Here is a 19,010-nt window from a genome sequence, read left to right on the forward strand (position 1 = left end):
TGCAAGCGCTGAGGTAAAGATCACCCTCGGTCCGAGGGTGGTGTATATCCTGAATGTCTGGGTTGCAAATATCGGCGAAGCGATCGATGTACTTCTGGGTATGAGTTTCATGTTTGCAGCTGGTTTGAGGATTAGCGTTCGCGAAGGTCTTGTGACACTGCCAGATGAAGAGACAATTGTCATGTGTGGATGGTCGCCTGGAGACCGCACAGGTGTTGGCTTGCCGGTGAACCCCCAGCGCAGTCTGTATCTCCGACCAGGAGAAGATGCGGTGGTTCGAATTCAGTATGGCCAGACCTATCCCCAGCGTGAGCTGGTGTGGGCTGGACGAGGAGATCGCTGGGTTACGTAAATCATCTATGCAGCGAAATCCTGGCCAGTGGCTGTACGAGTGGTGAACATTTCGGATAAGAACGTCTGGATTGACACGCGAACCCCTGTCGCTAGAATTGTGAAATACGGGTTCTTCCCAAGAGCAGGTCGATTTGTGCGTCCAGGGTCTTCAGCCTATCGGGATTGGCAAGTATCTATCTTAGAGAATATACCGTCCCCTGAAGCCAAGATGCGTATGCAACGACTCGCCGAGCTCCAGGACTCCACGCCAGAACCGCGGTGCACTCAGACGCCAGCGTATCAGTGGTCGCTCAGAATTCTACCTCGACCTGAAGGCGGCTCTGACAGAGCCATGTTTGCTGCGGTGCTTCCAAGGCCAATTCTTCGGCGCGTGCGCTTTGCTCAGGATGCTGCGACTCAGACGGATGGAGGTGCCCGTGAAACTGTTGTCACTCCACAAGAAGCCGAAGCAAGGACAAGTGAGGCGGAGACCGCTGGAGAAGGCATTGTGGTGACAACTGGTAAAGAAGGCGACCCTGAATCCACCGGCCCGGATCCCGGTGTGTCTAGTGAATCCTGGATGTACCCGACGATGACGACGATTCGCTGCAGTCTCTAGATGAATACTGGGATATCCCGATCTCTGGCATGCCAGGGACCCCGCTCGGGAAGTTGAAGCAGGAGTACGACCGTTGCCTGAGGGCTACCACCAAGGATCTCGACTATGAACCCGCGGTGTACATGTGTGAAGGCAGTGAGCTGCTCTCGCAGCTGCGAGACCAATTGGTTATGCTCCCTGAGTTGCAGGATCTAGCACCCGAGTGCATGATCAAGGAGGCTGACGTCGGAGTTCATAGGAAAACAACGCCAGAAATGGACGCACAATTGAGACGAATCCTGGAGTATCATCGGAAAATCTTCCTGGGTGACGGCAACACGGCACCCGCGCCGGGCAGGGGTGTGGTCTGCGACCTGGATGTTGGTGACGCTAAACCTGTTGCCCAGCGCCCAAGGTCTATTGCACCTCACCTCTTGATGAAGGTGTTTGAACTTCTGAAGAAACTCCTGCAGACTGGGCTGATCAAAATATCGACGTCGGCCTGGGCTTCTCCGATTGTCATAGTCCTGAAGAAAAATGGCGTTGACATCCGGATGTGTATCGATTATCGGGTGGTCAACGGATTCATCAAGCTGTCCCATTACCCATTGCCGCTCATCGACGACCTCCTGATTGGATTTGAGTCCGCAATGTGGTTTATGAGTTTGAATATGGCGAGTGGATTTTGGGCCGTCAGAATGACAGAGCGAGCTAAGTTAATATCTGCGTTCATCTGTCCTTTGGGCCACTACCAGTGGGTTCGAATGCCGTTCGGCTTGAAGAATGCACCCCTAATCTACCAGGCAGTACTCAACAACTGCTTGTGGGGCTTTGTAAGACTCTCGCCGGAAGAGGACGCAAAAGTCGACCAAGATATCCTGGATTTCCTGGGATTGATCTCAGGTGAACCCAGGATTTCAGCCGAAACGACGCTTGACCTTCCAGTTCTGACGGACGAGATGACGGTGTTTCAGCGTAATATCCCGGCACCACCCCAAATGGGTCCAGTACTTGGTCGAAGCTCGTATATCGACGACATTGCCCACGGTGCGCCCACCTGGGAGCAGTTGTGCCTGGATTTGAACGCCCTGCTCTTCCGCTTACGCTACTGGAATATCTCTGTGAGCCTTCCTAAGAGCGAATTTGGAAAATTGTCTATCCCGTACTTTTCGCACGAAATTAGTGCCGAAGGAATTCGGGCGACACCCAAGATTGCCAAGGGAGTCCAGGATTTACCTTTCCCGTCGACACTCAAGGGAGTGCAGAGCTTCCTGGGAAGTCTGAACTATTACAATAAGTTCATCGAAGACCTCCCCGTAACCGCTGCCGTCCTGTATGAGTTGACGGAAGAACAAGTGAAATCCGGGCGAGACTTGTCCAGAGCCAAGGAAGCGTTCGAAATCCTGAAACACAAGATCGTCTCGACTCCGCTGCTCAGGCATCCTGACCGTTCCAAGCCGTTTGTGATCATTCCGCACGCAAACCAGTGGGCGGCTTCTGTGGTGCTAGGCCAGGAATACGAGGGGATCGTGCATCCCGTCCGATTCACGGGCCGTGTCCTGAACGATGCCGAACTGAGGTATCACGTCGTTGAAAAGGAAGTGATTGCCATCCTGAGAGTCCTGGAATTATTTCACACTCTGGTTGTGTCCAGTCCCAAGATAATCGTGTACACTCGGTACTCTGTGCTGAAGTGGCTACTCACGTCGCAGTCAGCTGACGGTCGAACGGTCAAGTGGGGCCTGAATTTGTCTCATTGGAACCTGGAGATACGTAGAGTGCAACGCGACGAACAGAGAGCGATGACCCTGTTACCGCAGCGCACGCACCAACAGGTGCGCGCGGCTCACCAGTCGAGACAGCGCTTAACGCTGCTGTCCCGGAGCGCCCAAGAAGTGTGCGAGGGCGCACACAAGCGAGACCAACGTCGGCAATGCTGCCGACGTCGGAAGAAAAAGATGTGGTGGTTCCGGGAACCAACACCCACGTTCAAGCGTGTAAGGGACAGTCCCTGGCCCGAAGAGGTCAGGTCGACAACGACGCGTCGGCTCCGGGAGCCGACGCACACTCGGTCAAGAGGGGCTCCGCCAATGAATGGCGTCGAGGTGACGAAGGCGTGTCAACTCCGGGAGGTGACGCTGCAAACAGTGCGGACGGTTGCAAACGTACCACACTGACGCAATTTGCATGCTGTCGTGCAGCCGGGCTGCACGACGAAGCGCCATGCGATCAAGCCGGGCTTGATATAGCGCGCCCGCAGACAAGGTCTGCCGGCGAAACGACACATTACCGTGCAGCCGGGCTGCACGAAGGAAAATGCGGTCAAGCCGGGCTTGATACCGCGCTCCCGCGGACAGGGTCCGCCGGCGAACAACTATCCACGGCCGGGCCTTCTAACGGGGTTACACGCACAAGTGGCTGCAAGCCACTTGTGAATTTAACAGATAGGTTATCTGTTAAAAGTTTTGGATACTTCCTCACCTTGGTGTAAGACACACCAATGGATACATTGAAGTGGACCACCACAATGAGTGGTCCACACATACCCAAAGATCCTATTGGTAGAAAGCAGCATATTTCTACCAATCAGAGTCATGCATATTAGCGGGGCTCTGACAGCCAGCCGCTGTCAACCCTTTCATAGATGATAAACAGTTTTTAGCAGATTTTAGAGGAAGATCAATTTACAAACAGTACAGTTCTCATTTTACCTAATCTAAGTCACTTGGAATCCTTTCTTACTTAACTTATATTTGTGTATTCAAATATAATTAACCTAAGTAATTAATAAGTACTTACGCTTCCTCATACATGTTGCGCAACGTGTAAGCTAAAGTAGTGAGTCAAGTTACACCCACTACACCTGGTAGCACTTTGTAGTCCGTCCAACGACCGACTGCTTGACGTTCGTACGCGGTGTACGAACGCGGAGCGGAGAACCACATGAGCACGGAGGTGCCCACGGAGAGCCCCAACACGCCTGCAACGCATATTGCAGGCGCTGACTGCTCCCACCTGTCTGACCCAGAGTGGGAAGCCCTCCAACGACTGTCAACAGTCATTGGAGAAGCGGCGATAGCTACGATGCTGCGTACGCTATCGCCGACGGAGCAACATGGTGTTGCTCTGGGATTTATCATGAAGGAGCAGCGTGACGCTGCTTCCTCAGTGACGGCGTCGTCAGTGACGACACCGCGTGCTCAACCATTAAAGTTGAGCGTAAGCAATTACGTGGGAAGAGAGGGTGAGCCTCTCCTCCGATGGCTTGTCGAGCTGGACACAGCCAAAGCGGCTCGACGCATCGTCGACCCGCTGTCGAAGGTCGCGTTCGCCATGTCCTGCCTTGGCGGACGCGCAAGGAGTTGGGCGTATGGACGCCGACTCTCCGATCCTAAGCAAGAAGACATCATCTCGCAGCAAAGTGCCCGAGTGGCAGGCACTTTTAACCCGATTGACGGGGCGACCAAGGTCGTCACGTTCATGAAGGGGCTTAGAGATGGGCCTGTGTAGACCTATCTCTTCCGAGAGTACTCGGGTACTCTCGAAGCTGCGATTACTTTCGCAATGCAAGAAGCGTTTAGCCTGCGGCGGGCTAAACTCCATCAAATTGCGCCGAAGCCGCAACCGCGCCCGGTAGCGAGGACGGGAGGTCCGGAGCCAATGGACCTCTCGAACGCAACAACTACTGATTACCAGCAGCAGGGAGGTATCGTGCGATGCTTCCGTTGCGGAAGGATCGGTCACTTTGCACGGGAGTGCACAGCTCCCATGCCCCCTGGAGGTGGCCGTCGTGGCGATGCTAGGCATCGCCGCCGACCAACAAAAAACGCGAACATCCAGTAGGCGCGGGGCGCCCTACTGGTAATGCAGTCGCGCGTGCCGACATCGGGCACGCGACACTGAGGACTGCAGCCCCCAGTGAGACCAGCTCTCACTGCAAGAAACAAGATGACAGGCCGAACCTAGTCATCTTGAAGGTTTACTCGAAGAGAGCGAGTGACTCTCTTCGAGCTTTGGTAGATTCAGGCGCGTCGAACAACTTTGTTCGACTACGAAGCCTGTTGAGACTTGACTTCGAGGAGGTAGATACACCTCGAAGTCTTCTGGAGGTACGACTGGCAACAGGTGCCATCGTGAAGACCGAGAAGCGCGTCGTGAACGTGCGCTTCTCGTACAAACAACGAGTGTTTGTCGAACACTTTATCGTCCTGGACCTGGACGATAAGTTCGACGTAGTAATGGGCATGCCGTGGCTTGCACGGCATAATCCGGTGATAGACTGGAAGAAGCGCACGCTCGTGCGCTTCGGTCGCGACTGCGGAACAGAGAGCGATGGCCCTGTTACCGCGGCTCACCAGTCGAGACAGCGCTTAATCCTGCTGTCCCGGAGTGCCCAAGAAGTGCGCGAGGGCGCGCACAAGTGAGACCCACGTCGTCAATGCTGCCGACGTTAGAAGAAAAAGATATGTTGGTTCCGGGAACCAACACCCACGTTCAAGCGTGTAAGGGACAGCCTCTGACCCGAAGAGGTCAGGTCGACAACGACGCGTCGGCTCCGGGAGCCGACGCACACTCGGTCAAGAGGGGCTCCGCCAATGAATGGCGTCGAGGTGACGAAGGCGTGTCAACTCCGGGAGGTGACGCTGCAAACAGTGCGGACGGTTGCAAACGTACCACACTGACGCAATTTGCATGCTGTCGTGCAGCCGGGCTGCACGACGAAGCGCCATGCGATCAAGCCGGGCTTGATATCGCGCGCCCGCAGACAGGGTCTGCCGGCGAAACGACACATTACCGTGCAGCCGGGCTGCACGAAGGAAAATGCGGTCAAGCCGGGCTTGATACCGCGCTCCCGCGGACAGGGTCCGCCGGCGAACAACTATCCACGGCCGGGCCTTCTAACGGGGTTACACGCACAAGTGGCTGCAAGCCACTTGTGAATTTAACAGATAGGTTATCTGTTAAAAGTTTTGGATACTTCCTCACCTTGGTGTAAGACACACCAATGGATACATTGAAGTGGACCACCACAATGAGTGGTCCACACATACTAAAGATCCTATTGGTAGAAAGCAGCATATTTCTACCAATCAGAGTCATGCATATTAGCGGGGCTCTGACAGCCAGCCGCTGTCAACCCTTTCATAGATGATAAACAGTTTTTAGCAGATTTTAGAGGAAGATCAATTTACAAACAGTACAGTTCTCATTTTACCTAATCTAAGTCACTTGGAATCCTTTCTTACTTAACTTATATTTGTGTATTCAAATATAATTAACCTAAGTAATTAATAAGTACTTACGCTTCCTCATACATGTTGCGCAACGTGTAAGCTAAAGTAGTGAGTCAAGTTACACCCACTACACCTGGTAGCACTTTGTAGTCCGTCCAACGACCGACTGCTTGACGTTCGTACGCGGTGTACGAACGCGGAGCGGAGAACCACATGAGCACGGAGGTGCCCATGGAGAGCTCCAATACGCCTGCAACGCATGTTGCAGGCGCTGACTGCTCCCACCTGTCTGACCCAGAGTGGGAAGCCCTCCAACGACTGTCAACAGTCATTGGAGAAGCGGCGATAGCTACGATGCTGCGTACGCTATCGCCGACGGAGCAACATGGTGTTGCTCTGGGATTTATCATGAAGGAGCAGCGTGACGCTGCTTCCTCAGTGACGGCGTCGTCAGTGACGACACCGCGTGCTCAACCATTAAAGTTGAGCGTAAGCAATTACGTGGGAAGAGAGGGTGAGCCTCTCCTCCGATGGCTTGTCGAGCTGGACACAGCCAAAGCGGCTCGACGCATCGTCGACCCGCTGTCGAAGGTCGCGTTCGCCATGTCCTGCCTTGGCGGACGCGCAAGGAGTTGGGCGTATGGACGCCGACTCTCCGATCCTAAGCAAGAAGACATCATCTCGCAGCAAAGTGCCCGAGTGGCAGGCACTTTTAACCCGATTGACGGGGCGACCAAGGTCGTCACGTTCATGAAGGGCTTAGAGATGGGCCTGTGTAGACCTATCTCTTCCGAGTACTCGGGTACTCTCGAAGCTGCGATTACTTTCGCAATGCAAGAAGCGTTTAGCCTGCGGCGGGCTAAACTCCATCAAATTGCGCCGAAGCCGCAACCGCGCCCGGTAGCGAGGACGGGAGGTCCGGAGCCAATGGACCTCTCGAACGCAACAACTACTGATTACCAGCAGCAGGGAGGTATCGTGCGATGCTTCCGTTGCGGAAGGATCGGTCACTTTGCACGGGAGTGCACAGCTCCCATGCCCCCTGGAGGTGGCCGTCGTGGCGATGCTAGGCATCGCCGCCGACCAACAAAAAACGCGAACATCCAGTAGGCGCGGGGCGCCCTACTGGTAATGCAGTCGCGCGTGCCGACATCGGGCACGCGACACTGAGACTGCAGCCCCAGTGAGACCAGCTCTCACTGCAGAAACAAGATGACAGGCCGAACCTAGTCATCTTGAAGGTTTACTCGAAGAGAGCGAGTGACTCTCTTCAAGCTTTGGTAGATGCAGGCGCGTCGAACAACTTTGTTCGACTACGAAGCTCTGTTGAGACTTGACTTCGAGGAGGTAGATACACCTCGAAGTCTTCTGGAGGTACGACTGGCAACAGGTGCCATCGTGAAGACCGAGAAGCGCGTCGTGAACGTGCGCTTCTCGTACAAACAACGAGTGTTTGTCGAACACTTTATCGTCCTGGACCTGGACGATAAGTTCGACGTAGTAATGGGCATGCCGTGGCTTGCACGGCATAATCCGGTGATAGACTGGAAGAAGCGCACGCTCGTGCGCTTCGGTCGCGACTGCGGAACAGAGAGCGATGGCCCTGTTACCGCGGCTCACCAGTCGAGACAGCGCTTAATCCTGCTGTCCCGGAGTGCCCAAGAAGTGCGCGAGGGCGCGCACAAGTGAGACCCACGTCGTCAATGCTGCCGACGTTAGAAGAAAAAGATATGTTGGTTCCGGGAACCAACACCCACGTTCAAGCGTGTAAGGGACAGCCTCTGACCCGAAGAGGTCAGGTCGACAACGACGCGTCGGCTCCGGGAGCCGACGCACACTCGGTCAAGAGGGGCTCCGCCAATGAATGGCGTCGAGGTGACGAAGGCGTGTCAACTCCGGGAGGTGACGCTGCAAACAGTGCGGACGGTTGCAAACGTACCACACTGACGCAATTTGCATGCTGTCGTGCAGCCGGGCTGCACGACGAAGCGCCATGCGATCAAGCCGGGCTTGATATCGCGCGCCCGCAGACAGGGTCTGCCGGCGAAACGACACATTACCGTGCAGCCGGGCTGCACGAAGGAAAATGCGGTCAAGCCGGGCTTGATACCGCGCTCCCGCTGACAGGGTCCGCCGGCGAACAACTGACCACGGCCGGGCCTGGACCAGAAGAACAACTGTGCGGAGCCGGGCTCCGCACAACAAGAAGACGGCGCAAGTGGAAAACGCTGCGCAAGTCTCGGTTCGGGACCGAGACGCAACAAGAACCGTCTGCTGGACACACTGAGGCGGTGACGCCGGGCGTCGAGACGCTGAACGTCTTGACGCGCACCGATACTGGATTCCAGTATCGTGACATAGAACTCGCTAGTCCTCCGACGACGGCGTCGGAGTTGACTTCGCTTCCAGCCATGAGCTGGAAGCGCTTCACACGCGACTTGCACGATGGACGCATCGAGCAGGTCTGCGTTCTTTCGAACAGCGAAAGAACGGAGAGCGAGAGCGAAGAGCTGAGGCAGCTCTTCATGGGAAGTACCACTGAGAGTGAAGACACTCTCAGTGCCAAGACGAAGCGAGAGCGCTTCGAGGAACAAGGTTGGGACTCGTTAAAGTCGAGTCCCTATTACGAATTGCTGAGGGAGTACAAAGACGTACTCCCGGAAGAGATTCCTGCGGAGCTTCCGCAGGATAAGGGTATTCAGCACGAGATTGATCTCGTGCCGGGCACGAAGTCCTGTGTCACGCGGCAGTGGCCACTGCCGCGGGAGCAAGTAAAAGCAATCGACGACTTCTTCGAATGTCGTCGTAAAGCAGGACAAGTGCGGGAATCAAAGTCCCCGCACAATGCTCCGACGTTCTGTGTCAAAAAGCCACAGGGCGGATGGCGCATCGTTCATGCCTACAACAAGCTGAACGATGCGACGGTATCGGCGCAGACACCGATACCGAAAAGATGTTATCATCGATTCGATGGCCGGGAGCACCGTTTACAGTGCTCTCGACTTGCGAGATGGATTTTATCAAATCCTAATGCGTGAGAGCGATATCCCTCTCACGGCAGTGAGCACGCCAAGCGGCATGCTCTGGGAATGGCTAGTAATGCCACAGGGGCTTAAGAACGCCCCTGCGACTTTCAACAGGTGCGTAACGCACTTATTGCGCTCGGTGCGCGACTTCGCACCGATCTACTTCGACGATGTGTTCATCCACAGCCGGGCTGTGGACGGGAAGACCGACGTAGAGATGCACAGGGTGCATCTCCGGAAGCTGCTTGAGCTTATGCGAAAGCATAAGCTCTACGCGAACCTGAAGAAGTGCATCTTCGGGGCGAGCGAGATACCCGTCCTCGGGTGTCTCGTAGGAAAGAATGGTGTTCGCCCTGACCCAGAAAAGGTCAGAGTGATCAATGAATGGCCAACGCCTTCAAATGTTAAGGAACGGAGACAGTTCCTTGGCTTGGCCACGTACTTGTGCAAGTACGTGGAGGATTATGCGGGCAAGATCCGCCCGCTGTCACAGCTTCTTAAGAAGGAAGCTGTGTGGAATTGGAGAACCGATTGCCAAAAGGCATTCGATGCAGTCAAGCAGGGCTTGCCTGAGGCGCCGATCTTGGCAGTGGCTGACCAAGATCGCCCATTTCACGTAGTATGTGACGCATCCGATTTCGCGATCGGATGCGCGTTGATGCAGCACGATCACGAGGGCCGTGCTCGTGTCGTCTACTACCAACCGCGTCAGCTGAAGCCAGCTGAGCGCAACTATCCGGTGCATGACAAGGAACTCCTTGCCATGAAGTACGCACTCGCAAAGTTCCGAGTGTATTTGCTTGTGAGTAGACCATTTGTGGTCTACACCGACCATGCATCACTGCGCACTGCAGTGAAGTCACCACACATTTCACAAAGAATGACGAGATGGCTCGCATTCTTTGCGGAGTATAACTTCCGGGTCGAATACAAACCCGGAAGATTGAATGTAGTGGCCGACGCGTTATCACGTCGGCCGGACTACGCAGAAGCTGCTGACGTCAATGCCATTGACGCCATGCGATCGAGCAAACCCACATCATCTCTGTTGGACGATGTGAAGGCCGCGGACGCGCACGACGCGGACGCGAAGCTCTTGCTGGCCTATGGCACAGCGCCTTCTGACAAGTCCCGTCAGAAGTTGCCCAAGCACCTTCGAGCGCGTGTACACCGCTTTCGTGTGCACGACGGACTACAGCTTTACAATGCAGTCGACGACAACGCGGATCGCGTTGTCGTGCCAAATGACCATGACCTGCGACTCAGGATCATGTACGAGTATCATGATGCACCGACTGCGGGACATCTCGGACGTGAGAAGACTTAGGTCCTTCTCACGCGCGACTTCTACTGGCACCACCAGTATAAGTAGGTGCGCCAGTACCTCCGTGCTTGCGAGGTATGCCAACGCGTAAATCCTGCGCCATTCGCGCAGGCTCCGTTACAATCACTACCGACTCCGTCGGAGTGTTGGAAGTCCATGTCTTTGGACTTCATCTTTGGTCTTCCCCCGGATAGCGGAGGGAATACCAGTGTTGTGGTCTTCGTCGACCGCTTCAGCAAGATGGTACATCTTGCTGCGGTGCCAGCAGAGGTGACCGCGAAGCAGACGGCCCGTCTGCTCGTCGACATGGTGTTCAAACACCATGGCATGCCGACCGACATCGTGTCGGACAGAGACCCGCGCTTCACAGCGCATCTGTGGCAAGAAGTGTTTACACTTCTTGGGGGCCAGCTTTCCATGTCGACTGCGGATCATCCGCAGACGGACGGCCAAACCGAGCGCGTGAATCGAGTGCTCGTCGATATGTTGAAGAGCTACGCTCACTCGTTCCAATACTGGAGCGAGTGCTTATCGATGGCAGAGTTTGCCATCAATAACTCAGTGCATGCCTCAACCGGGCATACACCGTTCTACGTGAATGCCATGCGACATCCACGTCTACCGAGTTTACTCGGAGTGATGGCTCCCACTTTAAGCGGGGGAGGATCTACGACTGCAATACAGCAGCCGCAGAAAACCGCTGACACTTGCACAGTGTCAGCTGCAAGAACTAACAAAACGAATGAGTCTGCGCAGGGCGCAGACTCCTCCAACAACAATGACAAAGACCACGGGTCTACGCAGGGCGCCGACACCGCAAAGAACCACGCAGAGGCAGGGCCTCTAGCGGAGAGCGAGCTGAATGACTTCAGCTCGGATGCAATCAGTTTTATCACCAAAAGACAAGCCGTAATTCGGTTTGTCCAAGACACAATAGCAGCTTCTGTTGATCAACAGAAGCTGAACGCAGACAATGCGGGCAGAGGCAACACAAATGAATTTAAAGTTGGTTCATTAGATTTGTTAGCTACACAAAACCTGCCTAGACATGCAGTTTCGGATTTCGGAGCAAGCAAGCTTGCTCCGCGCTTCATCGGGCCATTCACTGTGTTGGCACGGCACGGCAACGCATACACGCTAGACATACCGTCTAGCATGCGCCTCCATCCGACCTTTTACGTCGGACGGCTGAAGCCATACCTGCAGCACGAGCCATCTAGCTCGGCTGACCCGACGCCTTGGCAGGAGCCGAGGCAGGAGCGGAGGACTTGGCCTCGGCGATGAGCAGCCTCTCCTCCAGCGCGCGGACGCGCTGGAGTAACTCCTTCATCTGGGTCCCCAACTCGACCTGGATATTCGAGGCGGTCTGCGAGACCGCCGCGACTTGGGCCTTCTGGTTCGCCAGCTCCTGTTTCAGGGCGGCGAACTCAGCGCCCTGCAGACGCTCCACGGCGGTCACCCGGTCGTGGAGAGGCGCATACTGATCAGCCCGGGGCTGATCATACTCGGGGCGTGTTCCCACCCCCGCCACCGCCGATCCGTGACGCCCGCGGCTCAACCCGCTGGATTGTTGAGCGGATTGTTGACCATAGTATCCCGAATACGAACCCTCAAGGGGCTCGTTTTCGTATTCGTTGGAGAGGATTTCCTCCCCATCAAGATACATGGGAGCCGCGCAACGTCTTGCTGGAGGACGTTCCGGAAATGGTGAGAGCGTACGAGGAGCAGTACGCGCTGGTACAGCAGAAGTAATACGAGCGCTGCGATCATCGCTAGCGCCCGAACCCTCACGTGCTAAGAACTTAGCACGGAGCTCTTTGAGACTCTCGGGCACACGGAACGACGTGTACCCGTTCAGGTCGCGGTCGCTCAAGCGGACCGCGCCTGGGAAGCACTTCGTGCACTGAAAGCCCTCGGGCACAGCGCACGGCACATTTGCCTCCTAAGCAGCACATGAAGTTGCTCCAGTTTTCCACGCTTCGAGTACGTCTCGAAGCGATCACGCGCTTGCTTAATCCGATCACGGTAAGCACTCCGCTTTTTGTCGAAGTTCTCAACAAAGGCGTTCCAGCTTTGACAAAGTGCCTGTCATTCGGGCACTTTGCTGCGAGAAGAGGTCTTCTTGCTTTCAAACCATCGGAGCTCATGAAAGAGTCCGATGTAGTAATCGCGTCTTTGATGCGTTTCCGCATCAAAGTGCAGCTCAGCAGCCACAGCGTCATCTTTGATGGCGCTGCATACGTACAGCGGCACCTCATTCGGAGGTACCGAGTTCCCATACCGGTCCGAGATCTCGGACGCGGACGGCATCCACGGATCGCGCGCTGCAGGCGCAGCGCGCGGAGAGCCTTGAGCTTTAACATCACGCGCTGCAGCAGCAGCGCGCGGAGTACTGAGAGCCCCAGCTGAAGCGAGTGGGGTATCACTCTCAGTACGCGAACGCTTCGAACTCGAAGCGTCCGATTCGTCCCCTTCACGCGGGCGAACGTTCTTGGCGTGAGGGTCGAGCGATTCGCTCGACACTGAGTCTTTACGCTTTGAGGGCGAGTCCTCCTCGCCCTCCATGTCTTCATCGTCGTCGTCGAAGTCGACGAAGTCGCCATACTTCGCCTTCTGGCGTTCGAAGTAGTCGTCGATGGAGAGATGACTCCCCACCGACTTTGTGGACTTCTCTTGAGGCGCGCTCATCGTTGAATGAGCGCTGATGTCTTCTCCAAACGCGGAGAATTGACGAATGGTCAATTGCGAAGATTGACGTGCGGAGACCCCGCGCGTCTAACCTTAAGGGGGGATGGTGTAACGGGGTTACACGCACAAGTGGCTTGCAGCCACTTGTGAATTTAACAGATAGGCTATCTGTTAAAAGTTTTGGATACTTCCTCACCTTGGTGTAAGACACACCAATGGATACATTGAAGTGGACCACCACAATGAGTGGTCCACACATACCCAAAGATCCTATTGGTAGAAAGCAGCATCTTTCTACCAATCAGAGACATGCATATTAGCGGGGCTCTGACAGCCAGCCGCTGTCAATCCCTTTCATAGATGATAAACAGTTTTTAGCAGATTTTAGAGGAAGATCAATTTACAAACAATACAGTTCTCATTTTACCTAATCTAAGTCACGTGGAATCCTTGCTTACTTAACTTATATTTGTGTATTCAAATATAATTAACCTAAGTAATTACTAAGTACTTACGCTTCCTCCTACACGTTGCGCAACGTGTAAGCTAAAGTAGTGAGTCAAGTTAGACCCACTACAGGAGGTGTACGGCAAGCAGCAGACGGTGACCATGGCGAACGAGACGGTTACCGCCACCACAGCGTGAACCAGGTTGAAGAGGAGAGTCTGTAGAAGATCGCCAGGAAGACGGACGACGAGTATGCGGGAAGGAGAGGAGACGCAAGATCTACGACGCGAGGCCAGGAGGCCGCGAGAATGGTGATGAGGCGCGAAGAGGGAGAGGTCCAAGTAGGTTAACGAGGCGCCCAATGCGTAGGGTAGCGATAGGTAAGAGGGGGCACCGAGCTGCGGACTGGCAGCTCGACCCTCAGTTGCGATTTGTTGCAGGGCCGCAGCAAGTTAAGACTACAATACATTGCGTTGTGCCGAAGATACAGGCTGCGAACTTTTAGTGCGGGGCGAGGGCGACGACTAGCTGTCAGCAGTAAGAGGAGGTAAGCAGTGGAGGGGCTCGCACAAAGTTAAAAGGGCAGTGGCGAGTAGGGCAGCGGGACCGTGGAGAGAAAGATATGGTGTGGGTACGTCGTACTGGGGTCCTGAGTATGCACTAACGAGCTGTGTTTTAGGGCGTCGTGGCGGGTTACGACCTCGCAAGGCGGTCGACTAAGTCCAAGCACCCCAAGACCTGACAAAGGCCTACGCGGACGATAAGGACTACGTCAAGGACGGCGGTGGCGACGAGGACGAGGCCATTGGCGGCGGCGAGGACAGCGACGACGACACCATGGACGACCTGGTCAAGGAGAAGGAGGAGGTGGACGAGGAGGAGGTGGACGAGGAGGAGGTGGACGACGAGGAGGAGAAGGATGGCCCCAAGCCGGCTGCGCCAAGGCTGGCGCGGACGATGAATAGGATGCGGCGACGGACGAGGAGGAGGCAAAGGCCATGATGGCGAACGACGACGGATTCAAGCCCGGCAGCGTCATGTCCGGCAACGCCGACGCCGAGGCCGACGCGGATGCGGACAGCGACGACCTGTTCAGGGACGAGGACGTGGAGGATGACACCAGGTCAGAGCGGAGACGTTGGAGGTAGCGGCTGCGGGGATGACGATGCGATGAAGACGGAAAATCGCGACTAAAAAGGCCAGGTATGTTGTATGTGGGGTGTTGCTTACTATGTTCCTTGTTATGTTGTGTTTATAATGTTGCAGATTAATTTTGTGTTGTTGCTGTGTTGGAACGAATACATAACGTGAGGACCCTACCCGCGTATGTGTGTGCGGCTCGAGAGCGAGTCGAAGTCGGATCAGCTGCTCCACCCTCTCGTGGCGATCGGGCACCCAATACGCCAATTGCAAACCCAAAGAAGAGAGGTGTTCGCCGACAGCCTCTCCGGGGACTAGCCCTCCCACGCAAGCGCGCTACAGGTCGAAGGACCCAGCGAGTATTGATGGTGAGCCTGGCCTCGATGTGATCACCTTGCTAGCGCGTAATCTGGAGCGTCGCATAGCGAAACCACGAGAGGAACACCAGCTGATGACCAAAGCGCACAAAGCCTTACCAACTTGGAGTCAAGTCTCCCCAAGAAACACTTTGCCAACTGGGGCGACTTCACCGACGAGCTTCAAATGTACCAAGACAAGCACCTGGTGCTTTATCGCGGCTTATATTTATGTTGTTTGCAATGATGTAGTTGTGCTGCTCAATAGGTTGCTGAATGCGGTGCTAATTATGTTGCTTTTTGTGACTTCGTCACCCGATTGTAATGTCGGCGCTTGAAACAAAATTCCGAGAAGGTGTAGAAGCATCGCAGGAGGTCCAAGCTTCGATAAGACTTGCTGATGAATGCTGGACACATGATGGTTTGACCCGACACGAAGGGCTGTGCGGCGCGACGGAAGCAACAGACGTAGCAACAGAAGCAGCAACAAAACTTTCATCAGAAAATAAATATTGCTACGCTACAGCTGTGCTCGATCCTGTGATGGAACACCTAACAGGGTTGGACACTCGTGGGTTTGTCGCTGCTGTCCGACTTCTTGGACCTGGGCGTCCCAGCATTTTCCGGCATCACGTCAACCGGCAAACCAGCAACTCTGAGACTTCACCGAAGCGAAGACTCAGGCGTCTCACCACTTGTCTTAGAAACTTTCGAGTCGGGAGCAGTCAACATGACTTGCACACGTCCGTCACCAAAATATTTTCCTGATCCGGGCACGCGCACCAGCTGTGGCGGTGCGGGCTCCAAAATCAGGGAATAGCCTCGCCGCTAGACCTCGATCTCAGACCACTCAACTCAGAATCTGAGAATAGATCTCAGATCCCAAGCTGGGTGAGGCGTGTGTTCCTCACTCTTGCAATCCATTGACTTGGTTCTTCCTAAGGCTACGCTATGGGCCCAGACTTTCGTCGGCCACACTAGCTGCCTCCGAACTCGACAGTTCCCAGATGCCCCCAGACGAAGCTTGCTCCTTGCTTGGAAGGCCCTTGTACGCACGTGCTGAGTCCGCTGTGCCCCGTTTTCTGGAATATAAACACGTTCACTCTACACACACTTAGTTCACTTCTCTTCTCAGGCCCTTGGACTCTGGGCCTTAACAGCCTCCTCCTTGCTCAGCGACTCCGGCTTCGAGTCGTTTCCAGTCACGACATTTCCTCCGGCGGCTCCGACTGAGAGCCGCACAACGGTCTTCACTCACCCCTCAGACCAGAGTGGCCCCGAGAGTTGGCTCGGTCTGAGCCTGCCTTGATCCAGGGTTCTCGCTCTGCACCCTGGGACTTCCGCCCACCACGGCTTGATGTTGGCGACACAGCGAAGCTGGGCACCACTATCCCAGACTATTCGCGCCACACGGATACCACTAGCAACCCCAGAAACCACTATCCCAGGTGTTGCTCTGCCGAAACCTCAGAGCGAAGCGCCTTCCGCCCGAAAATATAAAGCACCACCAGGAAACCAGCCAATCAGCAAGAAAAACCAGCAAAACCAATGTCCCGCGTGTGGAGATACAACAACGAAGGCAAACCGGGCCGAAACACGAAAGGGCTTGCTTGTTGAACTTGAATTTATTTGGAGTCAGTTGAGCTTGACCGTAGAACACTCGTAGCGACTCCACTTGACCTTGCGCGCCGCTGGGGGCAGGGACTTGGTCCCTGTGAAGCAACACGCCCGTTGGCGCAACACGAACTCCGCAGCTTGCGGTCTTCGGGGCAAAACAAACTCTGATTATTATCATGCACATGCACATACAAAGGGCCTATCAAGTAAGGGTGCAAACATCTCCTGGGTACACCTTGAACAAGGGTGAGACACCCACTAAGCTACTCGCTTGGCGGCGCCGGTGAATGCGCGTCGCTGCCTTGGCGCCCTTCCATTGGCCTGTCTGGGTCAGTCATCACTTGATTAAACTGATTACACCTGGGTGCAAATCAGTGATATCCTGATTACGCCAGGATCTTGTGGCCGGGATTGGGCGGACTTGGTCTGTCATCACCTGATTACATTGATTACTCTGGGTACAAATCAGGTGTAATCCGGATGACGCCAAGATCCTGTGGCTCCCGTTGGCCCATATCCAAAGGCGACTGGTCAGGCCTAATCTTGTGTGCCTGCCACCAGGGGCCGGAAAGCCACAACGGGGCGACCTTCCAAACGGCAACCGCCAATTTCAAAGAACAACTACCGCAGCTCCCAGACCGGCAATGTAGCCATCGCTTGTGTACCCACTTTGTAGTGGGTCTAACTTGACTCACTACTTTTGCTTACACGTTGCGCAACGTGTATGAGGAAGCGTAAGTACTTTAGTAATTACTTGAGTTAATTATATTTGAATACACAAATATAATTTAACTTTAGATAATACTCCAAGTGACTTAGATTAGGTAAAATGAGAACTGTATTGCTTGTAAATTGATCTTCCTCCTAAATCTGCTAAAACTGTTTATCATCTATGAAAGGGATTGGCAGCGGCTGGCTGTCAGAGCTCCGCTAATATGCACGTCTCTAATTGGTAGAAATATGCTGCTTTCTACCAATAGGATTTTTGGGTATGTGTGGACCACTCATTGTGGTGGTCCACTTCAATGCATCCATTGGTGTGACTTACACCAAGGTGAGGAAGTATCTAAAACTTTTAACAGATATCTAATCTGTTAAAATCACAAGTGGCTTGTAGTCACTTGTGCGTGTAACCCCGTTACACCATCCCCCCCTTAAGGTTAGACGCGCGGGGTCTCCGCACGTCAATCTTCGGAATTAACCATTCGTTAATTCTCCGCGTTTGGAGAAGAAATCCGCGCTCATTCAACGATGAGCGCGCCTCAAGAGAAGAAGACTTCAACGTCGGTGGAGAGTCATCTCTCCATCGATGACTACTTCGAGCGCCAAAAGGCGAAGTATGGCGACTTCGTCGACTTCGACGACGACGATGAAGACATGGAGGGCGAGGAGGACTCGCCCTCAAAGCGTAAAGACTCAGTGTCGAGCGAATCGCTCGACCCTCACGCCAAGAACGTTCGCCCGCGTGAAGGGGACGAATCGGACGCTTCGAGTTCGAAGCGTTCGCGTACTGAGAGTGATACCCCACTCGCTTCAGCTGGGGCTCTCAGTACTCCGCGCGCTGCTGCTGCAGCGCGTGATGTTAAAGCTCAAGGCTCTCCGCGCGCTGCGCCTGCAGCGCGCGATCCGTGGATGCCGTCCGCGTCCGAGATCTCGGACCGGTATGGGAACTCGGTACCTCCGAATGAGGTGCCGCTGTACGTATGCAGCGCCATCAAAGATGACGCTGTGGCTGCTGAGCTGCACTTTGATGCGGAAACGCATCAAAGACGCGATTACTACATCGGACTCTTTCATGAGCTCCGATGGTTTGCTTCAAAGAAGACCTCTTCTCGCAGCAAAGTGCCCGAATGACAGGCACTTTGTCAAAGCTGGAACGCCTTTGTTGAGAACTTCGACAAAAAGCGGAGTGCTTACCGTGATCGGATTAAGCAAGCGCGTGATCGCTTCGAGACGTACTCGAAGCGTGGAAAACTGGAGCAACTTCATGTGCTGCTTAGGAGGCAAATGTGCCGTGCGCTGTGCCCGAGGGCTTTCAGTGCACGAAGTGCTTCCCAGGCGCGGTCCGCTTGAGCGACCGCGACCTGAACGGGTACACGTCGTTCCGTGTGCCCGAGAGTCTCAAAGATCTCCGTGCTAAGTTCTTAGCACGTGAGGGTTCGGGCGCTAGCGATGATCGCAGCGCTCGTATTACTTCTGCTGTACCAGCGCGTACTGCTCCTCGTACGCTCTCACCATTTCCGGAAC

At 54.7% G+C, this 19,010-nt stretch overlaps 1 protein-coding gene across 1 annotated transcript; it reads left to right on the forward strand.

Moving 5' to 3' along the window:
• Positions 1-14,388: 14,388 nt before the first annotated feature.
• On the forward strand, positions 14,389-14,798 carry IUM83_13828 (uncharacterized protein; the record flags this gene model as incomplete). The annotated part of the gene is made up of 2 exons (XM_067938529.1): positions 14,389-14,547; positions 14,616-14,798. The coding sequence occupies 2 exons, from the start codon at positions 14,389-14,391 to the stop codon at positions 14,796-14,798; spliced, it is 342 nt and encodes a 113-aa protein (XP_067790818.1).
• Between the last annotated feature and the right edge of the window lie 4,212 nt (positions 14,799-19,010).

Source organism: Phytophthora cinnamomi, assembly GCF_018691715.1.
Source record: "Phytophthora cinnamomi strain GKB4 chromosome Unknown Contig44, whole genome shotgun sequence".
NCBI classification, from domain to species: Eukaryota; Oomycota; class Peronosporomycetes; order Peronosporales; family Peronosporaceae; genus Phytophthora; species Phytophthora cinnamomi.